The sequence below is a fragment of the Nerophis ophidion genome, linkage group LG20 (assembly GCF_033978795.1).
Source record: "Nerophis ophidion isolate RoL-2023_Sa linkage group LG20, RoL_Noph_v1.0, whole genome shotgun sequence".
Taxonomy (NCBI): Eukaryota; Metazoa; Chordata; class Actinopteri; order Syngnathiformes; family Syngnathidae; genus Nerophis; species Nerophis ophidion.
In genome coordinates this window covers 35,933,552-35,954,166 of record NC_084630.1, presented here as the reverse complement: position 1 = coordinate 35,954,166, position 20,615 = coordinate 35,933,552, and the positions used below count along the sequence as shown (strand labels likewise).

Here is a 20,615-nt window from a genome sequence, read left to right as displayed (position 1 = left end):
CGGCGGGCCAGACTTGGCCCGCGGGCCAGAGTTTGACACCCATGGTCTAGTTGCAAGATCTCTGCGCTCCTTTGATTTCTTCATGTTTCCCTCCTTTTTATGGGTTTGTTGCTTTTGTTGGCGCCCCTTCCAGACTGCACAACAAGGGGTGCCACTTTCCTGACTTCTGTGATGCTTTTAGTATGGAGTTAGTATGGAGGGAGTTGAGGTACAGACCGTGGACTCATTCAAGTACCTCGGGGTTTGGGTGGACAATAAGCTGGACTGGACTGTTAACACGGACCATCAGTACAAGAAAGGACAGAGCAGGCTGTACTTCCTCAGGAGACTGAACTCCTTCAACATCTGCAAAAAACTCCTGTGGATGTACTACCAGTCTGTGGTTGCCAGTGTTCTGTTCTACATGGTAGTGTGCTGGGGGGGCAGTACATCTAAGAAGGACAACTCCAGACTTGAGAAACTGATCAGGCGGGCCGGTTCTACAATGGGAATGAAACTGGACTCACTGGTGACGGTGGCAGAGAAGAGGACTGTTGACAAACTAGTGAGCATCCTGGATGATGCCAGTCACCCTCTGCATACAGTTATCAGTAGCCAGAGGAGCCTGTTCAGTGCTAGACTGCTTCATCCCAAGTGCAGGACTAATAGACTCAAGAACTCCTTTGTCCCACACGCCATTAGACTGTACAACTCCTCTCTGGGACGGGGGGCGGGGGGTACTAGGATGACAGGGGATGCAAAACATTAACAGTGCAATACGTTTTCATAACATGGTCACTACTGCCTAGTTTCTATTGTTATATTCTTATTTTACTGTTATATTGTTATTCCCATTGTTTTTATTCTTTTTGTAATATTTGTCTATTTTGTTTCCTTTTAAACCCCCATTATTTACTTTTTACTTTTTTTCTTTAAATTGATCTCAACTCTGTACACTGCTGCTGGAATTTAAATTTTCCTGAAGGAACTCTCCTGAAGGAATCAATAAAGTACTATCTATCTATCTATCTATCTATCTATCTATCTATCTATCTATCTATCTATTTTAGGTGGACTTTAGATCTGACTCGGGGGAGACTTTTGGTCCCGCTTGCAGCTGGCTCCGAGTCCTCTTGCAGAAAGCGGAAGAGATGCGAATGGGTAGGTATGGACGACTAAAAGTATTCTAGCTCATCCGTGCAGACTGGACATTGCCCAAGAGGTAATGGGCAGCCTAGGTCAGAGTTGGCTCTTTTGGTTACTTTGTTGGGTCTGTTCCGAACGCATGATTATTATTTATTGATCATTTTTTAACGTGCATTGCTTTTGTTGTATGTTCTTAATGTTTGTATATACTTTCTGTTCTTTAATGTTTCCCTCTCGTTTTTTTTTACTTTCTGTTTCACACCTATGGATCTTGTTTTGTCATGTTGTGTTTTTGTTTTTGGACTCTTGTTTCCCGTTTTACACTTCCTGGTTTTGTTTTTCCATAGTAACCCATTAGTTTCCACCTGGTCTCCAAGTCATGCCCAGCCCTCAGTCCCACACCTGTTTCTAATCATCATAGCTGCTATTTATATCATTCTGTTTCTGTCCTCGTCCTGGGAACTTTGCTATTTGCATTCTGCTTCATGCTTTCACGCACCTTCAATTACCTTGCGATCCATGCCCCTTGTACCTGTCACAGTAAGTTTTTTTTGTGTTAGTTATTCGTAGTTTTGCCACAGTGCAAGTTTAAGTTAGTTCATTGTCTTTCATGCCATCGAGCAGTTGTATTTGTTTTCCTGATTGTATTTTTGTAGCCAAGTTTTATACCTCTTTGTGAGCGCCCTTGGTTTGTTATTTTTTGTATTTAGAATAAAACATCATGTACCTTAATTCACGCCTGGTTCGTCCCATATTCCCTCTGTGTCGAAGGAGCACACTCAATCGAAGTCCAAGCCTGACACTCTGTGTGGACTTTTTGTATCTGCACTACAACTCCATCCTATTCTATCAGACTTGGATTTGTCACTGAATGATGGAGTTTTACTTTTGTGCCCAGCTCATATGTTTCCAAAAAAAAATTATAGTTTTAATTTCTATAAGTTAGTTACGGGACCTTCTTGTGTAATTACCACAGAATCATATATGTTGTATTGTATTTATTTCTACAAGAGAATAGTTATGTTATTAGTTTTTGGTTTATTTGAAAAACACATGTTCTTTTGGCCGTGGCATTCCATCAATGGTTTGGTTCTCTCAAGACCACATGTTTGAGTTTGTACACTCATGGTTCTTCTAACCCACTGGTGTCAAAGTGGTTTTCACTGAGGGCCACATCGCAGTTATGTTTGCCCCTTAGGGCCGATTTTAAAAGTGAATAGTGGCGCAGTGGGGAGAGTGGCCGTGCGCAACCCGAGCGTCCCTGGTTCAATTCCCACCTAGTACCAACCTCGTCACGTCCGTTGTGTCCTGAGCAAGACACTTCACCCTTGCTCCTGATGGGTGCTGGTTGGCGCCTTGCATGGCAGCTCCCTCCATCAGTGTGTGAATGCGTGTGTGAATGGGTAAATGTGGAAGTAGTGTCAAAGCGCTTTGAGTACCCGGAAGGTAGAAAAGCGCTATACAAGTACAACCCATTTATCATTTATTACTATTGTTACACCGTTTTTAATGCACTTTATTAGTAGATTTTTTTTTAAACTAAAATGTTCAAAAAACTATGGCAAGTTGCAATAATTTCACCTTAAAATGTAGTGTATATTACTGTAAAGGGAAAACCAGTACTGCTGTTTTTATGGTAGATAAAAAGTCACTTCAGTTGCTAGAACCTTACTGTAAAATTGACATTTGTGTTTTACTGTAAATAAAAAAACCTACAATTTTACAGTAACATTTTGGCAAATGTATATTTTTGAGTGTATTACTGTAAATGCCAAACTAGCAGCACAGTTTATTACATTAAAAAAAGTATGTTTTTTTCATTTAGAAAACAAATGCAGTAAAAACCACAGTTATTGTCACAATTTGACCATGAAATAGATTTTTGCAGAATTAGACAATATCCCCAAGTGGAGGAGTTCAAGTACCTAGGAGTCTTGTTCACGAGTGAGGGAAGAGTGGATCGTGGCGTCTTCAGTAATGCGGACGTTGTACCGATCCGTTGTGGTGAAGCAGGAGCTGAGCCGGAAGGCAAAACTCTCAATTTACCGGTCGATCTACGTTCCCATCCTTACCTATGGTCATGAGCTTTGGGTCATGACCGAAAGGATAAGATCACGGGTACAAGCGGCCAAAATGAGTTTCCTCCGCCGTGTGGCGGGTCTCTCCCTTAGAGATAGGGTGAGAAGCTCTGTCATCCGGGAGGAACTCAAAGTAAAGCCGCTGCTCCTCCACATCGAGAGGAGCCAGATGAGGTGGTTCGGGCATCTGGTCAGGATGCCACCCGAACGCCTCCCGTCCAACCGGTAGGAGGCCACGGGGAAGACTCAGGACACGTTGGGAAGACTATGTCTCCCAGCTGGCCTGGGAACGCCTCGGGATCCCCCGGGAGGAGCTAGACGAAATGGCCGGGGAGAGGGAAGTCTGGGCTTCCCTGCTTAGGCTGCTACCCCCGCGACCCGACCTCGGATAAGCGGAAGAAGATGGATGGATGGACAATATTTAAGTAAACATAATTTGCGATTACATGGAGTACATCTATTGTTTTTTTTCTCCCCAAGTAGAAAGAAAGAATACACTTAGTAAGAGAAGTTACACTACTTTATTGATACATATTATTTCGAGGCTTTTGAGGGCCAAATCAAATGAAATGGCGGGCCACATCTGGCCCCCGGGCCTTGAGTTTGACACTTGTGCTCTGACCTAGGTCTCCAGGTCTCCCTTGGAAAAGAGATTTTTGATCTCAATGGGATTTTACCTGGCTAAATAAAGGCTAAATAAATAAAATAACCTAATCATAATTGGTACTACTCTACCAGTTTCTCCAATTGAGAATCGATTAAGAACCAACTCATTGAGCAGAATCAAAATGTAAAAATGTCATCAATTCCCATCCCGGATTATTACTTAAATTGGACAACAGACCATGAATTGATAAACGTGGACTTGAAAAACTTATTGGGGTGTTACCATTTAGTGGTCAATTGTACGGAATATGTACTGTACTGTGCAATCTACTAATACAAGTTTCAATCAATCAAACCACAAGAGACATGTGTCACATACTGTAAGTGACCACAAGAGACAAGTGGTGCATACTGTATGTGACCACAAGAGACAAGTGGTGCATACTGTATGTGACCACAAGAGACAAGTGGTGCATACTGTAAGTGACCACAAGAGACAAGTGGTGCATACTGTATGTGACCACAAGAGACAAGTGGTGCATACTGTAAGTGACCACAAGAGACAAGTGGTGCATACAGTAAGTGACCACAAGAGACAAGTGGTGCATACAGTAAGTGACCACAAGAGACAAGTGGTGCATACAGTAAGTGACCAAAAGAGACAAGTGGTGCATACAGTAAGTGACCACAAGAGACAAGTGGTGCATACTGTAAGTGACCACAAGAGACAAGTGGTGCATACTGTAAGTGACCACAAGAGACAAGTGGTGCATACTGTAAGTGACCACAAGAGACAAGTGGTGCATACTGTAAGTGACCACAAGAGACAAGTGGTGCATACTGTAAGTGACCACAAGAGACAAGTGGTGCATACTGTAAGTGACCACAAGAGACAAGTGGTGCATACTGTAAGTGACCACAAGAGACAAGTGGTGCATACTGTATGTGACCACAAGAGACAAGTGGTGCATACTGTAAGTGACCACAAGAGACAAGTGGTGCATACTGTAAGTGACCACAAGAGACAAGTGGTGCATACTGTAAGTGACCACAAGAGACAAGTGGTGCATACTGTAAGTGACCACAAGAGACAAGTGGTGCATACTGTAAGTGACCACAAGAGACAAGTGGTGCATACTGTAAGTGACCACAAGAGACAAGTGGTGCATACTGTAAGTGACCACAAGAGACAAGTGGTGCATACTGTAAGTGACCACAAGAGACAAGTGGTGCATACTGTAAGTGACCACAAGAGACAAGTGGTGCATACTGTAAGTGACCACAAGAGACAAGTGGTGCATACTGTAAGTGACCACAAGAGACAAGTGGTCCATACTGTAAGTGACCTTCACCATGCAGACAACAGAGTAATAATGTGGTCCAGCAGACCTCCATGATAATAGACAGCTTTGAAACAGAGACTCACGGATCTTGGACCAATCCAAAAGTTCTGTTGTTGAATATACTTGACACTCTCATAGATGCCTTTGTTCTTCAGCACCTATAGAGGGGGTGGAGAGCTGCATCAATAACAAGTAAGACTGTGGGCCAGGACAAGAATGTGGATTTGAAAGTCTGCACAGCACAACAAGTCCAAAAGTGTCACTCACCAGCTCCGTCTTCGAATGTTGTGCAAAGCCCACAGGGGCAAAGCCGTAAGTGCAGCATGCCAGCAAAGTGATGACAATGTGGACAAACGTGATCCAGTAAGTGAAGTAAGGCCTGAAAACACAAAAGTGATATTTTTCTTGAATTTCTCTTCCAGTATAACATTTTACAGTCTGATTATTGCATTCTCTTCCCCACAGTAGATACATTCACAGGAAGTTGAGATGCTATTTATTTGTTCATGTGTGTGAATTTTATATACATTTAAAGTACTTATAAGCCTTTCACATAATCCACAAGAAGTAAAAGAATCATTTCGATGGATTATGGATCAATCGTCATGGTAGAAGTGAAAATGTTTTATAGAGACTAAAGTAAACAAGACTCCACACTTTTCTAAGGCCTTCCTTATTCAATTTAGAAAGTACTAGTATTCGTGTAAACAACATGATGTCCTCCATTTGTGGCATTGAGTGCTACATATAATATACGTTTTGAATAAAATGAAGTCATTTGCAAAACAAAAGTAAAACTATAACAGTGGAACCTTGATTGACCAACTTCATTGGTTCTTCAACCAATTTGTGCTTGCTCGCATTGACAAGATTGAGGAAGCCAGATTCCTACCACAGCAAGTTTTTAATTGTGATGAGAAGAGACTTTACTGTAAAAAGATGCCAAAGCGGCCTTATTTCACAGCACAGGAGAAAGTACACAACTTCTCGCTAGGTGGCGTCTCTGTTACACCAGTGCCTTCATTTTGTTAGTGTTTTGTGTTAGTTCCTGTTCTGTGCTTTTATTTTGGCGGCTCTTCTGGTTTTATCGGGGTTTCCTGGTGGCCGCTTCACTGTTCTCAGAGTGCATTTCCCCTCAACGGTTTTCCATTTTTTGCAACCGAGACTATTTAAATTGAACCTTAAGTTGCTTACACTTTTGTTCAGTTCCTGTTCTCAATGCATTCACAATATACTCCATAAGTAATAACCATAAAAACTAGATTGCAATTTTTGCCAGTCCTGAGGTGTGTGCCAAGTTTGGTGAGTTTTGAAGCATTTTAAAGGGGTCAAATTACAGCGCAAAGAGGCAAAAATTGCTTTTTTTTAGGTAAATTTTGCTTCAAAGGGGTTTTTGAAAAATTTCTGTTGATTTTTGCCCTAGAAAGTACAATTATGAAATCTAGGTCTAAGTCAGACCTACATAATGTTTTTGTTTCATGTCTCTACGACATTCCTAACGGAAGTTACAAGCAATCTGTTTTTTTTTTTTTTCCTAGGGGGCGCTAGAGCGCATTTTTGAGTTTTGGGGTTTGGTTTTTTTTATTAAATGGCTATTTTCGCCAGTTCTGATTAGTGTGTGAAATTTGGTGAGTTTTGAAGCATGGTCAGGGGGTCAAATTACAGTTCAAAGAGGCGGCGGAATAATAATAATAATAAAGAATAATAAAACGTACGAAAAAGGACTCCCTGTGGGAGTCCTTTGGCAATGGGCCATGTGGGCCCTAATAAATAATTGGTGAAGTAAGTTATATTTCATATGGTGAGATGAGTAAGATGATGTAGGAAATGAATGGATGGATGAGATGAATTCAGAATGTTGATCATGGTTCTTCTTCTTTGTACTTTGTAAACACTTTAAGTGTGAAGAGTTTCTTGAAGTGGGTCATATTAGTACATTGTTTATTAATCCATTCCATCATTGAATTCCACATACTGATATACTGAAGGTCTTAAGTGTTGTACGTCCGTACAAATGTTTTAAATCACATTTTTCTCTAAGTATATATGTGTCCTGAGTGGATGGTAGTTGTTTAAATGGATTTCAAATATGTAAATGTTTATTATTGTAGCAATATGCTTGTTAAAGTTAAGAATTTTTCTGATTTGTGATCGTTTGTGAATGCACCAGAGGGACTTCTGTGTGTTGGCAGAGCAGAGCAGTTCAGCTTGTTGTTGTTGTTCTAGCTCATGGGTGTCAAACTCTGGCCCGCCGTGTAATTTCATTTGGCCCTTGAGGCAATATCAATTTAGCATTAGAGCTGGCCTGCCGGTGTTATACAGCGTCGGTGCCGCTGTAACACAGCGTTCACCGCTAATACTCATACTTGCCAACCCTCCCAATTTTCCCGGTAGACTCCCGAAGTTCAGTGCCCCTCCCGAAAATCTCCCGGGGCAACCATTCTCCCGAATTTCTACCGATTTCCACCTGGACAACTATATTGGGGGCGTGCATTTAAGGCACTGCCTTTAGCGTTCTCTACAACCTGTCGTCACGTCTGCTTTTCCTCCATACTAACAGCGTGTCACATAATATTTGTGGCTTTTACACACACACACACAAGTGAATGCAAGGCATACTTGGTCAACAGCCATACAGGTCACACTGAGGGTGACCGTATAAACAACTTTAGCACTGTTACAAATATGCGCCACACTGTGAACCCACACCAAACAAGAATGACAAAGACATTTCAGGTGAACATCCGCACCGTAACACAACAGAACAGATACCCCGAACCCCTTGCAGCACTAACTCTTCCGGGAAACTTCCAGCAAACTGACTGTAAGTGTTGTTGAAAACTTACACTTAATATTTTTTCTTTTAAGGGTTAACATTTTTTTGTTGTAAATTATTATGGTTCTGAAGTCATGTTATATTTTTTGTAAATAAGACACATTTGGTGTACTATAAAAAGGGCAATTTATTTTCTTTGTCACACCGCTATTCTCGCGAGATTTGGTGTGGTGTTTGGAGTCGCAGACATGCAAAGGACTTTGGGGAACATTTGGCTAGCTGAACAAGGTATTTGTCATATTGTGTTGAAATGTTCTGTATATTTGTGGAGTGCATTGGTTTGATTTTTTTGTACGCTCATGTAGTTGCACAACACTGGAGTGTTTGCTGCCCAAGAACCTCCGAAGCGGCAGGCGGCCACGAGGTAGCTATTTTTGTTTGGCACCTTGTTTGCCTGGGACTGAACTATTTCTAAAACTATTGTATTTCATGTCTTGTCCTGTAGTTTTCACGGCTTAAACTCAAGTAAAGAGCCAGTCTTTAGGAAACCGAGCCAGTGTTGTCATTTCGGAGCCACACTGACCAATAATTAACGTTTTATTCATGCATTTTTTCTTGCTACTTCAAGGCTTGAATGTTTGGTTCATTCATTATTATTTGATTTTCAAATGTATTATCAGCCTGCGGAAAAAATGTGATATTTACCTCAGAAGATTGCAAATAGAAAAAAAGGCATTTCATTTGTATTTAAATTTCATTTGATATGCCATTGATATTTTTTTTAATTATTATTATTTGAAACTAGATTTTGCATGTCACTAAAGTTATATAAGCCTTGCTTGTTCAATATTTAGTGCAAAACCTGTTTGGGTCCCTATTAAAAGGTTAATTTGTTCAACCTAGGCCCGCGGCTTTGTTCCGTTTAAAATTTTGGCCCACTCTGTATTTGCCCAACTCTCCTCCAGAAATACATTTTGAAATATTTGGCTTCTTGGCTCTCTCAGCCAAAAAGGTTCCCGACCCCTGCTGTACAGTGTAGCACTTTATATTGCGTACACACCTTCACTAAAATAGGGAATATTGTCCAGGCTGGAAGCCATTATGCATATTGACATTGTTGACAAACTTTCCTATTTATCAATCCGGTTCGAGAAGCAGGTGATTAGATAACAAGGCCCAGATGGGTCATCTACGCACCTGCCGCTGATTTCGAGGCTGATCCTGGCAACACCCTGCTTCGCTGCTGGCCCGCAGGCCACGCCCCCCTCCACAGTTAGCTTCAGAATAACAGCGTTATTACAAAAAATATTGTATGGCTCTTACAGAAATACATTTTTAAATATTTGGCTTCTTGGCTCTCTCAGCCAAAAAGGTTCCCGACCCCTGCTGTGTGTACGCACTTTATATTGCGTACACACCTTCACTAAAATAGGGACTATTGTCCAGGCTGGAAGCCATTATTCATATTGACATTGTTTACAAACTTTCCTATTTATCAATCCGGTTCGAGAAGCAATTAGGTTTGCAAATGGAGGTTCCACTGTGGAGAAAAGACAGAAGAAAGCTTCCGCTGCCCAACCTGTGGCTGTGGAAGTCATCCAGCTGTTTCTGCACGTTGCTGCTGATGCTGCGTCGGTAATGGCGGTTCAGCCACTTGCCCACCACACCCATGCCGTAGTGACGCTTGTGTTTGTCAAAGGCAAAGTGCTTCACCTGGGAAGCGATGCGATGGCCGCGCCGAGGATGGCTTTTCTCCTGCGCTGCTGTTGGTGTTCGAGATGTGTCCTTACTGAATATGGGGTGGGGGAGAAAAAAGACAGGGTAGATGCCTTTAAAGCAGTGGTGTCAAACTCATTTTACACCGGGGGCCACGTGGAGAAAAATGTACTCCCAAGTGGGCCGGACTGGTCAAATCACGGCACGATAACTCCAAAATAAAGACAACTTCAGATGGTTTTCTTTGTTTAAAAATAGAACAAGCACATTCTGAAAATATACAAATAATAATGTTGTTGGGTTTGTTTGTTTTTTACTATTAACTGTTGCGTTTAAAGGGGAACATTATCACAATTTCAAAAGGGTTAAAAACTAGGGATGCACCGATTAATCGGTAACCGAATATATTCGGCCGAATATGGCAAAAAAAGCCACATTCGGCCTTCGGTGGAATGAGTTAAAAACAAGGCCGAATAGTGGCGTGTGACGCAATTTTTTGACGCGGTGACGCAATCAACCAACGTGCAGTGACGCGGTGACGTTGGGATATGTTGTGTACCTGTATAAGTGTATGAGGTTACAAGCACACACTTATTGAGATTTAGTGGGTCCTCTGTTTACATTATTAGCCTGTTGTGTAGGCTACCTGTATAAGTGTATGAGGTTACAAGCACACACTTAATTGAGATTTAGTGGGTCCTCTGTTTACATTATTAGCCTGTTGTGTAGGCTACCTGTATAAGTGTATGAGGTTACAAGCACACACTTAATTGAGATTTACTTGAGCCTTCTGTTTACATTATTAGCCTGTTGTGTAGGCTACCTGTATAAGTGTAAGAGGTTACAAGCACACACTTAATTGAGATTTAGTGGGGCCTCTGTTTACATTATTAGCCTGTTGTGTAGGCTACCTGTATAAGTGTATGAGGTTACAAGCACACACTTAATTGAGATTTAGTGGGGCCTCTGTTTACATTATTAGCCTGTTGTGTAGGCTACCTGTATAAGTGTAAGAGGTTACAAGCACACACTTAATTGAGATTTAGTGGGGCCTCTGTTTACATTATTAGCCTGTTGTGTAGGCTACCTGTATAAGTGTAAGAGGTTACAAGCACACACTTAATTGAGATTTACTTGAGCCTTCTGTTTACATTATTAGCATAGCTACTGTGGCTAAGCAGACTTTTGCCAAAAGGACAATAATTCATTTGTTGTGGGTTTATCCACTTTAATGCACTTTATTTTTTTTTTGGAATGCATGTTTTGTCTGAAGGCCTAATATAAATGAAAAACGTTGTGCTTTTTTCGAAAAGCAAAGGCAACTGGAATATTAAAAAAATGTCAATATTCAATAAAAAAAATGCTTTATTTGAAAAACATGTCTAAATATTTATTATAGGCTATTTATGCAATATTAAAAAAAATTGTGAAAAACTGCATTCATTATTCGGTATTCGGCCTTCGGCCAAGCGTTTAAATTTTATTCGGCTTCGGCCACAAATTTTCATTTCGGTGCATCCCTATTAAAAACAATAAAAATGAGTTCCCTGTGGCTTGTTGTATTTTTTTATGTTTTTTTCAAAATTTTACCGGTCATGGAATATCCCTAAATAAAGCTTTAAAGTGCCTTACTTTCGCTATCTTCGAAATCACTGGCCATTTCCCTGTGACGTCACACAGTGCTGCCAATGTAAACAAACAATGGGAATACCACAGCAAGATATAGCGACATTAGCTCGGATTCAGACTCGGATTTCAGCGGTTTAAGCGATTCAACAGATTACGCATGTATTGAAACAGATGGTTGGAGTATGAAAGTATTGAAGAAGAAACTGAAGCTATTGAGCGAATAGCTATTGACGTTATTCATAGCCATAGCATGGCCGAATAGCTGCGTTAGCATCGCCGTTAAAATGTGCGGACCAAACGATCAGGACTTTCGCATCTTGTGACACTGGAGCAACTTAAATCCGTCGATTGGTAAGTGTTTTTTTCGCATTAAATGTGGGTGGAAGGAAACGTAATATAGTTGCAAATGCATCTGCAGGTTATCCATACATCTCTGTGCCATGTCTGCTTTAGCACCGCCGGTAAATAGCATGTTAGCATCGATTAGCGTAGCAAGTTAGCATCAATTAGCTGGCAGTCAACATCAACAAAACTCGCCTTTGTGATTTCGTTGACTATCGTTGCAAATGCATCTGCAGGTTATCCATACATCTCTGTGCCATGTCTGCCTTAGCACCGCCGGTAAATAGCATGTTAGCGTCGATTAGCGTAGCCTGTTAGCATCGATTAGCTAGCAGTCACGCCGCGACCAAATATGTCTGATTAGCACATAAGTCAACATCAAAAAACTCACCTTTGTGATTTAGTTGACTTTATCGTTGCAAATGTATCTGCAGGTTATCCATACATCTCTGTGCCATGTCTGTCTTAGCATCGCCGGTAAAATGTGGAGACACTTTGGCACATTCAATGGGGGTCTGGCGGCAGACACTTTGGCATCTTCGGGCCAGTGGTGCAACTTGAATCCCTCCCTGTTAGTGTTGTTACACCCTCCGACAACACACCGACGAGGCATGATGTCACCAAGGTTCCAAAAAATAGTCAAAAAAACGGAAAATAACAGAGCTGAGACCCAATGTTTACAATGTGTTGAAAATGAAAATGGCGGCTGTTACCTCGGCGACGTCACATTCTGATGTCATCGCCTCCAGAGCGATAAACAGAAAGGCGTTTAATTCGCAAAAATTCACCCATTTAGAGTTTGGAAATCGGTTAAAAAAAATAGATGGTCTTTTTTCTGCAACATCAAGGTATATATTGACGCTTGCATAGGTTTGGTGATAATGTTCCCCTTTAATAGTATATATACTTTGTCGTTATTTATATTTTCTGAATAAATGATTGGAAAATGGTGTTAATTTTTAATTTCTCAAGAAAACAAAAATAATATCAAATAGGGCTGGGCGATATGACTAAAAAATGTATCACGATACAAGTGTTTCATATCAATCGATATCGATAATTGTTGATAAAAAAAACAAAAAACTATTCTAAATAAAGACCAGGAGAAAAAAGGCTGAATTTAAATACTTTTATTTTAAATATAACCTTTAACCTTTAACCTTTAGAACGAGGTCAGCATTAAGAAAAACAGTCAAATAAATGAAAATACTGGTCGATGTGCAAATATCGACATTAAATAAATGCTTACCCAGACTTCTCAACTATGCTGAGCGGTAGCGTGTCCTTCGCTAATTGATACACCGCTGCGTCCGTTATTTCTTTGTAACGTTTTGATTTTTTGTGGTATGACACTGCTGCCGAGTGCCTCTCGATGGTGGTCTGTTGTTGCCGCTTCGGTGCTGTTCCACTTGCACCGGCTGATGTTGTGGCTGTTTGCTGCTGTACTCCAGCGGGTGAGAGCGGCTCAGGTGGTAAAATAAGTTTGTTCCCAGACTTGGTCGGGGCGACGACCTTGCAAAGTTTGCAGACGGTATTACTCTGATTCGTATCGGACTTAAAAAATCCAAAATACTGCCAAACTGGTGACGTGACGTTTCCTTTTTTATTTACAATTTCCTCTCGTGCTGCCGCACTCATATTCCCGTTTCGTTGATTAACGTGGACCCCGACTTAAACAAGTAGAAAAACTTATTGGGGTGTTACCATTTAGTGGTCAATTGTACGGAATATGTACTGAACTGTGCATCCATCCATCTTCTTCCGCTTATCCGAGGTCGGGTCGCGGGGGCAACAGCCTAAGCAGGGAAACCCAGACTTCCCTCTCCCCAGCCACTTCGTCTAGCTCTTCCCGGGGGATCCCGAGGCGTTCCCAGGCCAGCCGGGAGACATAGTCTTCCCAACGTGTCCTGGGTCTTCCCCGTGGCCTCCTACCGGTTGGACGTGCCCTAAACACCTCCCTAGGGAGGCGTTCGGGTGGCATCCTGACCAGATGCCCGAACCACCTCATCTGGCTCCTCTCGATGTGGAGGAGCAGCGGCTTTACTTCGAGTTCCTCCCAGATGGCAGAGCTTCTCACCCTATCTCTAAGGGAGAGACCCGCCACACGGCGGAGGAAACTCATTTCGGCCGCTTGTACCCGTGATCTTATCCTTTCGGTCATGACCCAAAGCTCATGACCATAGGTGAGGATGGGAACGTAGATCGACCGGTAAATTGAGAGCTTTGCCTTCCGGCTCAGCTCCTTCTTCACCACAACGGATCGGTACAACGTCCACATTACTGAAGACGCCGCACCGATCCGCCTGTCGATCTCACGATCCACTCTTCCCCCACTCGTGAACAAGACTCCTAGGTACTTGAACTCCTCCACTTGGGGCAGGGTCTCCTCCCCAACCCGGAGACGGCATTCCACCCTTTTCCGGGCGAGAACCATGGACTCGGACTTGGAGGTGCTGATTCTCATTCCGGTCGCTTCACACTCGGCTGCGAACCGATCCAGTGAGAGCTGAAGATCCCGGTCAGATGAAGCCATCAGGACGACATCATCTGCAAAAAGCAGAGACCTAATCCTGCAGCCACCAAACCGGAACCCCTCAACGCCTTGACTGCGCCTAGAAATTCTGTCCATAAAAGTTATGAACAGAATCGGTGACAAAGGACAGCCTTGGCGGAGTCCAACCCTCACTGGAAATGTGTTCGACTTACTGCCGGCAATGCGGACCAAGCTCTGGCACTGATCATACAGGGAGTGGACCGCCACAATAAGACAGTCCGATACCCCATACTCTCTGAGCACTCCCCACAGGACTTCCCGAGGGACACGGTCCAGTGCCTTCTCCAAGTCCACAAAGCACATGTAGACTGGTTGGGCAAACTCCCATGCACCCTCAAGAACCCTGCCGAGAGTATAGAGCTGGTCCACAGTTCCACGACCAGGACGAAAACCACACTGTTCCTCCTGAATCCGAGGTTCGACTATCCAGCGTAGCCTCCTCTCTAGTACACCTGAATAAATCTTACCGGGAAGGCTGAGGAGTGTGATCCCACGATAGTTGGAACACACCCTCCGGTCCCCCTTCTTAAAGAGAGGAACCACCACCCCGGTCTGCCAATCCAGAGGTACCGCCCCCGATGTCCACGCGATGCTGCAGAGTCCTGTGCAATCTACTAATAAAAGTATCAATCAATCGTTGCTTTTTTTTCTCCCTGTTAGCATTTCCCAAAATGCCTTGCGGTTCAGGCTCGGCCGTGATAGGTCGAGAGGCTAAAGCCCTTCCTTTGCCTACACCCCCAGAATGCCGTGCGGTTCCGGCTCTGCGTTTCTTACTATTTTTTTCAAACAGAACTCAGTAAAATTATCGAACGTTCTATCGACCCCATTTTCTATTGATATCGATCACATGTCTATAAAATAAATGATAAATGGGTTGTACTTGTATAGCGCTTTTCTACCTTCAAGGTACTCAAAGCGCTTTGACACTATTTCCACATTCACCCATTCACACACACATTCACACACTGATGGAGGGAGCTGCCATGCAAGACGCTCACCTGGACCCATCAGGAGCAAGGGTGAAGTGTCTTGCTCAGGACACAACGGACGTGACGAGGTTGGTACCAGGTGGGATTTGAACCAGGGACCCTCGGGTTGCGCACGGCCACTCTTCCACTGCGCCACGCCGTCCCTACTATCGCGATGTATATTGTTATTGTTTTATCGCCCAGCCCAAATTAGTGCACTAACATTTGGTTTATTAATTTTTTTTTTTTTTACACAAGTAGCATTTTCTACAAAGATACAAATAATTGTTATTGCGCCATCTAGTGGACACATTTATAACAGCAGTTTCTTTCATTCAAAAAAGTTCATTTTTATACTTCGCAAACTCATCCCGGGGGGCTGGATAAAACCTGTTTGCGGGCCTGATCCGGCCCTCGGGCCGTACGTTTGACACCCCTGCTTTAAAGTAACACAACTTTTATGTCATTTATTTCCATTTTGGTTCTGCCGGAACCCCTGCTTAGCTGTGGAGAGGTGTGTTTAAAAGAAACCATTTCTCTTCCTTTAGATCAGGGGTTGGGAACCTTTTTGGCTGAGAGAGCCAAGAAAGCCAAATATTTTAAAAATGTATTTCTGTGAGAGCCATATTATATTTTGGTAATACTTTGATATAGGGAACATCCATCCATCCATCCATTTTCTACCGCTTATTCCCTTTCGGGGTCGCGGGGGGCGCTGGCGCCTATCTCAGCTACAATCGGGCGGAAGGCGGGGTACACCCTGGACAAGTCGCCACCTCATCGCAGGGCCAACACAGATAGACAGACAACAATCACACACTAGGGCCAATTTAGTGTTGCCAATCAACCTATCCCCAGGTGCATGTCTTTGGAGGTGGGAGGAAGCCGGAGTACCCGGAGGGAACCCACGCATTCACGGGGAGAACATGCAAACTCCACACAGAAAGATCCTCAGCCTGGAATTGAACCCAGGACTGCAGGACCTTCGTATTGTGAGGCAGACGCATTAACCCCTCTGCCACCGTGAAGCCTATAGGGAACATATTCACCATTAATCAGTTGCTTGTTATCATGCAAATTTGTAACATATTGGCTCTTAATTAGTCATTTTTAAGTACTTATTAATGCCTTTTTCTGCATGGCCTTATTTTACAAGCAGTAAGCCATTAACTAAGAGTCTTCCCTCAATTACCTCAGAATTATTGCTTATTAGTACCCCTAACCCTTATATGGTCCCCTAGTGTCCAAATAACTCTTAATTAAGTCTTTGTTACTTTCAATATGTTCTCCATACTAAAGTGTTACCAATATTTTTTAACACTGAATACAACTAAATGTGTGCATTTTTAAGTTGGACTAACAATTTTAGAGTATAATAAGTCTCTTATTCTTTTTAATAACATTGTTATTCTGAAGTTATACCAACAATAAATAAAATACTTCTTACCATAAATGCGACTTCTTGTATTGATGGGATAAAATGCATGAGAATGTTTTAAATTTTGAATGTTATTTTTAACCCTGTGATTACCAGGGGGAATCATTAATTACTTATCGTGTTAAGCAATGTCAGTTAAGATTTATCTGAGAGCCAGATGCAGTCATCAAAAGAGCCACATCTGGCTCTAGAGCCGCAGGTTCCCTACCCCTGCTTTAGATAGTGATTGTGGTTTTACTCACAGGCCTGCTAATTTCTGCTCCAGTGGTTCACTTGTGGCAAACGCGGCAGATATTGGCGGCGACTCAAAGACATCATCTGCCATGGAGTACATCTCTCCGTGGACGTCCACCTACACCAACATGGTCATGGAAAGCATCAAGAGAAATACAGGCGACACAGGTTTGACACTTTTGATTTGAAATGATAAACATTGTTAATATGGATAGGGATGAGGGGCTGTAATGACACAGGTTAGCCAGCAGAGGGCCTTGTCTAAATACTGTATGTAGTGGAGCAAGAAGGACTATGTGAGTGACAGCAGAACACTTTGGAATTGCCGTGAGCTGAGATAATGCTGACCTTGCTAAAATACAGCGAGCCTGACATGTCTGCCAAGTCCACCGTGTCGTCGTCCATCCAGCTGGGTCTGACGAAGCTCCTTCTGGGGAAGCTGCGACCTGCTAGGGACCCCGCTAGGCCACTTCGGCCCTGGTGAAAAAAAAACACAGATTGTTATTATCGTCACAGCCACTTCTTCGTAAATGCTAAAGACTTTCTCAAACGTAGGACACCGGTGTCGGAAGTGCAGCCCAAGGCTCTTTTGTGGCCCACACTTAATTTTAAAAGAATGCCCCCCCCCCAAAATAAATAACACATCAAAAACTGGATTAAAAGAGCAAACAGGTAATGAGAAATGGTTGCAATATTGAGACTAACACCACAAAGCTGCCATGAGGGCAGTTTTTTTTACTTTAAAACTGCCATTGCTCCAAAAGAATAAAAATTGATGTTTGACGGATAGATCTGAAGTTGATATAGAGATTCAAGCATCGAAAGTAAAAAGGATACATTTTGGTATTTGACTTATTTTTGACGCATTTATGTCGGGGCCTTTTAGATCCCCGAGATCTTACTTTTTTAAATGTAAAAAAAAAAATGAAGCAAAATCAATGTTGTGATGAATTATTTACCTATTAAAGGCTCCAATTACTTTACATCACTTTTTACATTTTTTTTTGACATTTGGGGGTGGGAGTATTACATATTTTGTGTTTTTCTTATTGAAAAAAGTGGGTTTTGACAAAAAGAGCAGACAATATATCTAAAAAAAAAAAAAGTCTTAATGTCAACAGACAAATCTGAAGTTGATCTTTATATATATATAAGTATAGAAAGTTCAAAAATATTAATAATGACTGAGACCTATTTGGGAGTCTCCAAAATTCCCCAAAATTGAGTGGAGTTCTAACAGTTGCAATAAATATTGTTTTGGTTTTAAAAATGAAAAATATCAAAATGGCTGATGCATGCTTTCATTGTCAGTGTGCGGGCGTCAGGGGAAAAAGTTTGGACACCCCAATCTATTTAACATTCTACTACACCTAATTATACTGCAGATAGGTCTGTAATAATTTGGATCTAAATGGCAAATTCACTTTTTGGGGAATTTCACCTATTGTTCACAATCATTATGAAAGACATGACGATGGATGCATTTTATTTTAATGCTTCTAAATATTAAAAGTAAATAAAAGTCCACTTACAGCAGAGCCAATGGGAGTTCTATTATTCCGCCCATAAATTCCGATAACCTTCCAAACACCGCCAAAAATACTCTATTTATATTTCGGGACTTGAATATTTGTCAAGTGTTAGTCATATTGTTATTATAAGTTATATTCATAACACAGACAAATTATTTACAGCGGCACCGTGATCACTACCGTGTGTTCCTATGTTTACATCATGGAGTGGTCTGCTGCTTCCTCGCTTCCCTGCTCCCTGTAAGTCTATTCTAGATCATAAATCATGTCTCACCTGGACATGAGACATCTGGGTAGGTAATCCGACAAGTTGGTACACTTTGATAGCCAATTTAGGACCTGGAACTGTCAACAACGAAGTGAAAAGCGCTTGTGCCCCCCCCCCGACCCTCATCCAGTTTCTTTGCGATGATTATGAAACATGTTTAATCTAAATAAGAATATATAAACATCCTAGCAGGCTGCATCATAATGATAGCAGAACTTGTACAGTAAGTCAAATGTTATTATGTTTGTTGTTTCTCATGAAGTCTGCAGTGAGCAGAAATCTGTGATGAAGGGGAAAAAAAGCAAATGTCGTAAAAGGAATGATGATCAAAATACATAAATATTAAATGTTATTATGAATGTTACTATATACTACATATATAGCTACATCATGTATATATTACATCTTATTATGAATGTTATTACATGACATATATACTTACATCATGTATATATTACATGTTATTATGAATGTTACTACATGACATATATACTTACATCATGTATATATTACATGTTATTATGAATGTTACTAGATAATACATATATACTTACATCATGTATATATTACATGTTATTATGAATGTTACTACATGACATATATACTTAAATCATGTATATATTACATGTTATTATGAATGTTACTACATGACATATATACTTACATCATGTATATATTACATGTTATTATGAATGTTACTAGATACTACATATATACTTACATCATGTATATATTACATGTTATTATGAATGTTACTACATGACATATATACTTACACCATGTATATATTACATGTTATTATGAATGTTATTACATGACATATATACTTACATCATGTATATAAAACCCTAATGGAGGTGTTTGGGTGTTTTTTCTAGGTAAAACTGTAGGGCTCCGATAGGATTCATTGTAAGCGGACTTTTGAACACATTTATTTAATATTTAGAATGCATTAAAAAAAATCCATCCGTCGTCATCTCTTTCATAATTCATGACTGTGCGATAGACAAAATTAAAAAAAGAAAAAGTGCAATTGCCCTTTAACAATGGATTAGAGTGCAGAACAAGAAAGAAGAATCCCAGCTACAAAGTAGGTTTTTGCACCATCAGCGACTCCTTGTACCACATGTGCAAGGACCAACACGCCCTTTCTGAAGTCCTACCTACCTTCAGCAGGTTGTTGGCGGCACGGATGCTCATGCGGGCCACGGACTCCCTCTTTCGTTTGGGGAAGCGGCTGTACCCTGAGCGCTGGCTGGTGAAGGAGCTGAGCGAGGTGACCCCAGGGGTGATAGGATAGCCCTTGGGGGAGCGAGGGTCCATCTCCTCTGGGTAACGGAAGGCTCGTCCCCGTGCCAAGGGGTCCACAATCTAGCCAAAAGAAGAGAAGACATGTTAAGCCACACCTGGAGGCGCACAAGTCTGCATGCCAACCTTCGGCATCTTCTGTGTTCCCGGGGATTCCAGACTCTGCTCCAAGCTGGTGGCGGTGTCAGGCTCTCTGTATTGGGCTTTCAGCTTGCCGTAGCGCTGGCTGCAGTGGCGCAGGCTCTTCCTCTGCCAAACCTGCTGATTGCTCTCGCAGTCCTCTCCCACTCCAAACCACTGGGCCGTGTTCCTGCGCGTGTTAAGAGAGCAGGAAATAAGCAGAAAGACGACAAGAAGAAGAACTTCTAATCTTACTTGCGGATGCTTTGTGAGAGAGAGGTCTGCCTTCCAAACTTCTCCCTCCTCTCTGAGGCTGAGAAGCCTCCATCTCCTCCTGCGCCCGGACTCTCTGACATGGAACCAGCTGCTTGGCCACTCATGCTTTTCTTTAAAGATGGCCGCACGGACTTTGTAGACCAAAGGGAGGGGGGAAAAATGACAATCTTTATAAAGGGCAACCACGATTTACCAACCCCCCTCTATGCAAAGTTTTACATTACAAACTTTAAAGGGGAACATTATCACCAAACCTATGCAAGCGTCAATATATACCTTGATGTTGCAGAAAAAAAGACCAT

General features: G+C 41.9%; 1 protein-coding gene and 1 long non-coding RNA gene across 6 annotated transcripts in view; one reads left to right on the top strand and one right to left on the bottom strand.

Moving 5' to 3' along the window:
* Nucleotides 1–20,615, top strand: part of LOC133539070 (uncharacterized) — a 244,299-nt gene that overhangs the window by 81,225 nt on the left and 142,459 nt on the right. The window lies entirely within an intron of this gene.
* Nucleotides 1–20,615, bottom strand: part of LOC133539060 (inactive rhomboid protein 2-like) — a 143,153-nt gene that overhangs the window by 55,130 nt on the left and 67,408 nt on the right. For 4 of the 5 annotated variants that reach the window (XM_061881094.1, XM_061881093.1, XM_061881092.1 and 1 more), the window contains 8 exons: nucleotides 20,293–20,444; nucleotides 20,044–20,227; nucleotides 19,777–19,980; nucleotides 17,158–17,286; nucleotides 16,818–16,927; nucleotides 9,508–9,717; nucleotides 5,420–5,531; nucleotides 5,236–5,310 (listed from right to left, as the gene is read on the bottom strand). In XM_061881094.1, the coding sequence (XP_061737078.1) occupies nucleotides 5,236–5,310; nucleotides 5,420–5,531; nucleotides 9,508–9,717; nucleotides 16,818–16,927; nucleotides 17,158–17,286; nucleotides 19,777–19,980; nucleotides 20,044–20,227; nucleotides 20,293–20,444 (1,176 nt within the window). The remainder of the gene's footprint in view (nucleotides 1–5,235; nucleotides 5,311–5,419; nucleotides 5,532–9,507; nucleotides 9,718–16,817; nucleotides 16,928–17,157; nucleotides 17,287–19,776; nucleotides 19,981–20,043; nucleotides 20,228–20,292; nucleotides 20,445–20,615) is intronic. The other variant, XM_061881095.1, reaches the window with a different exon arrangement.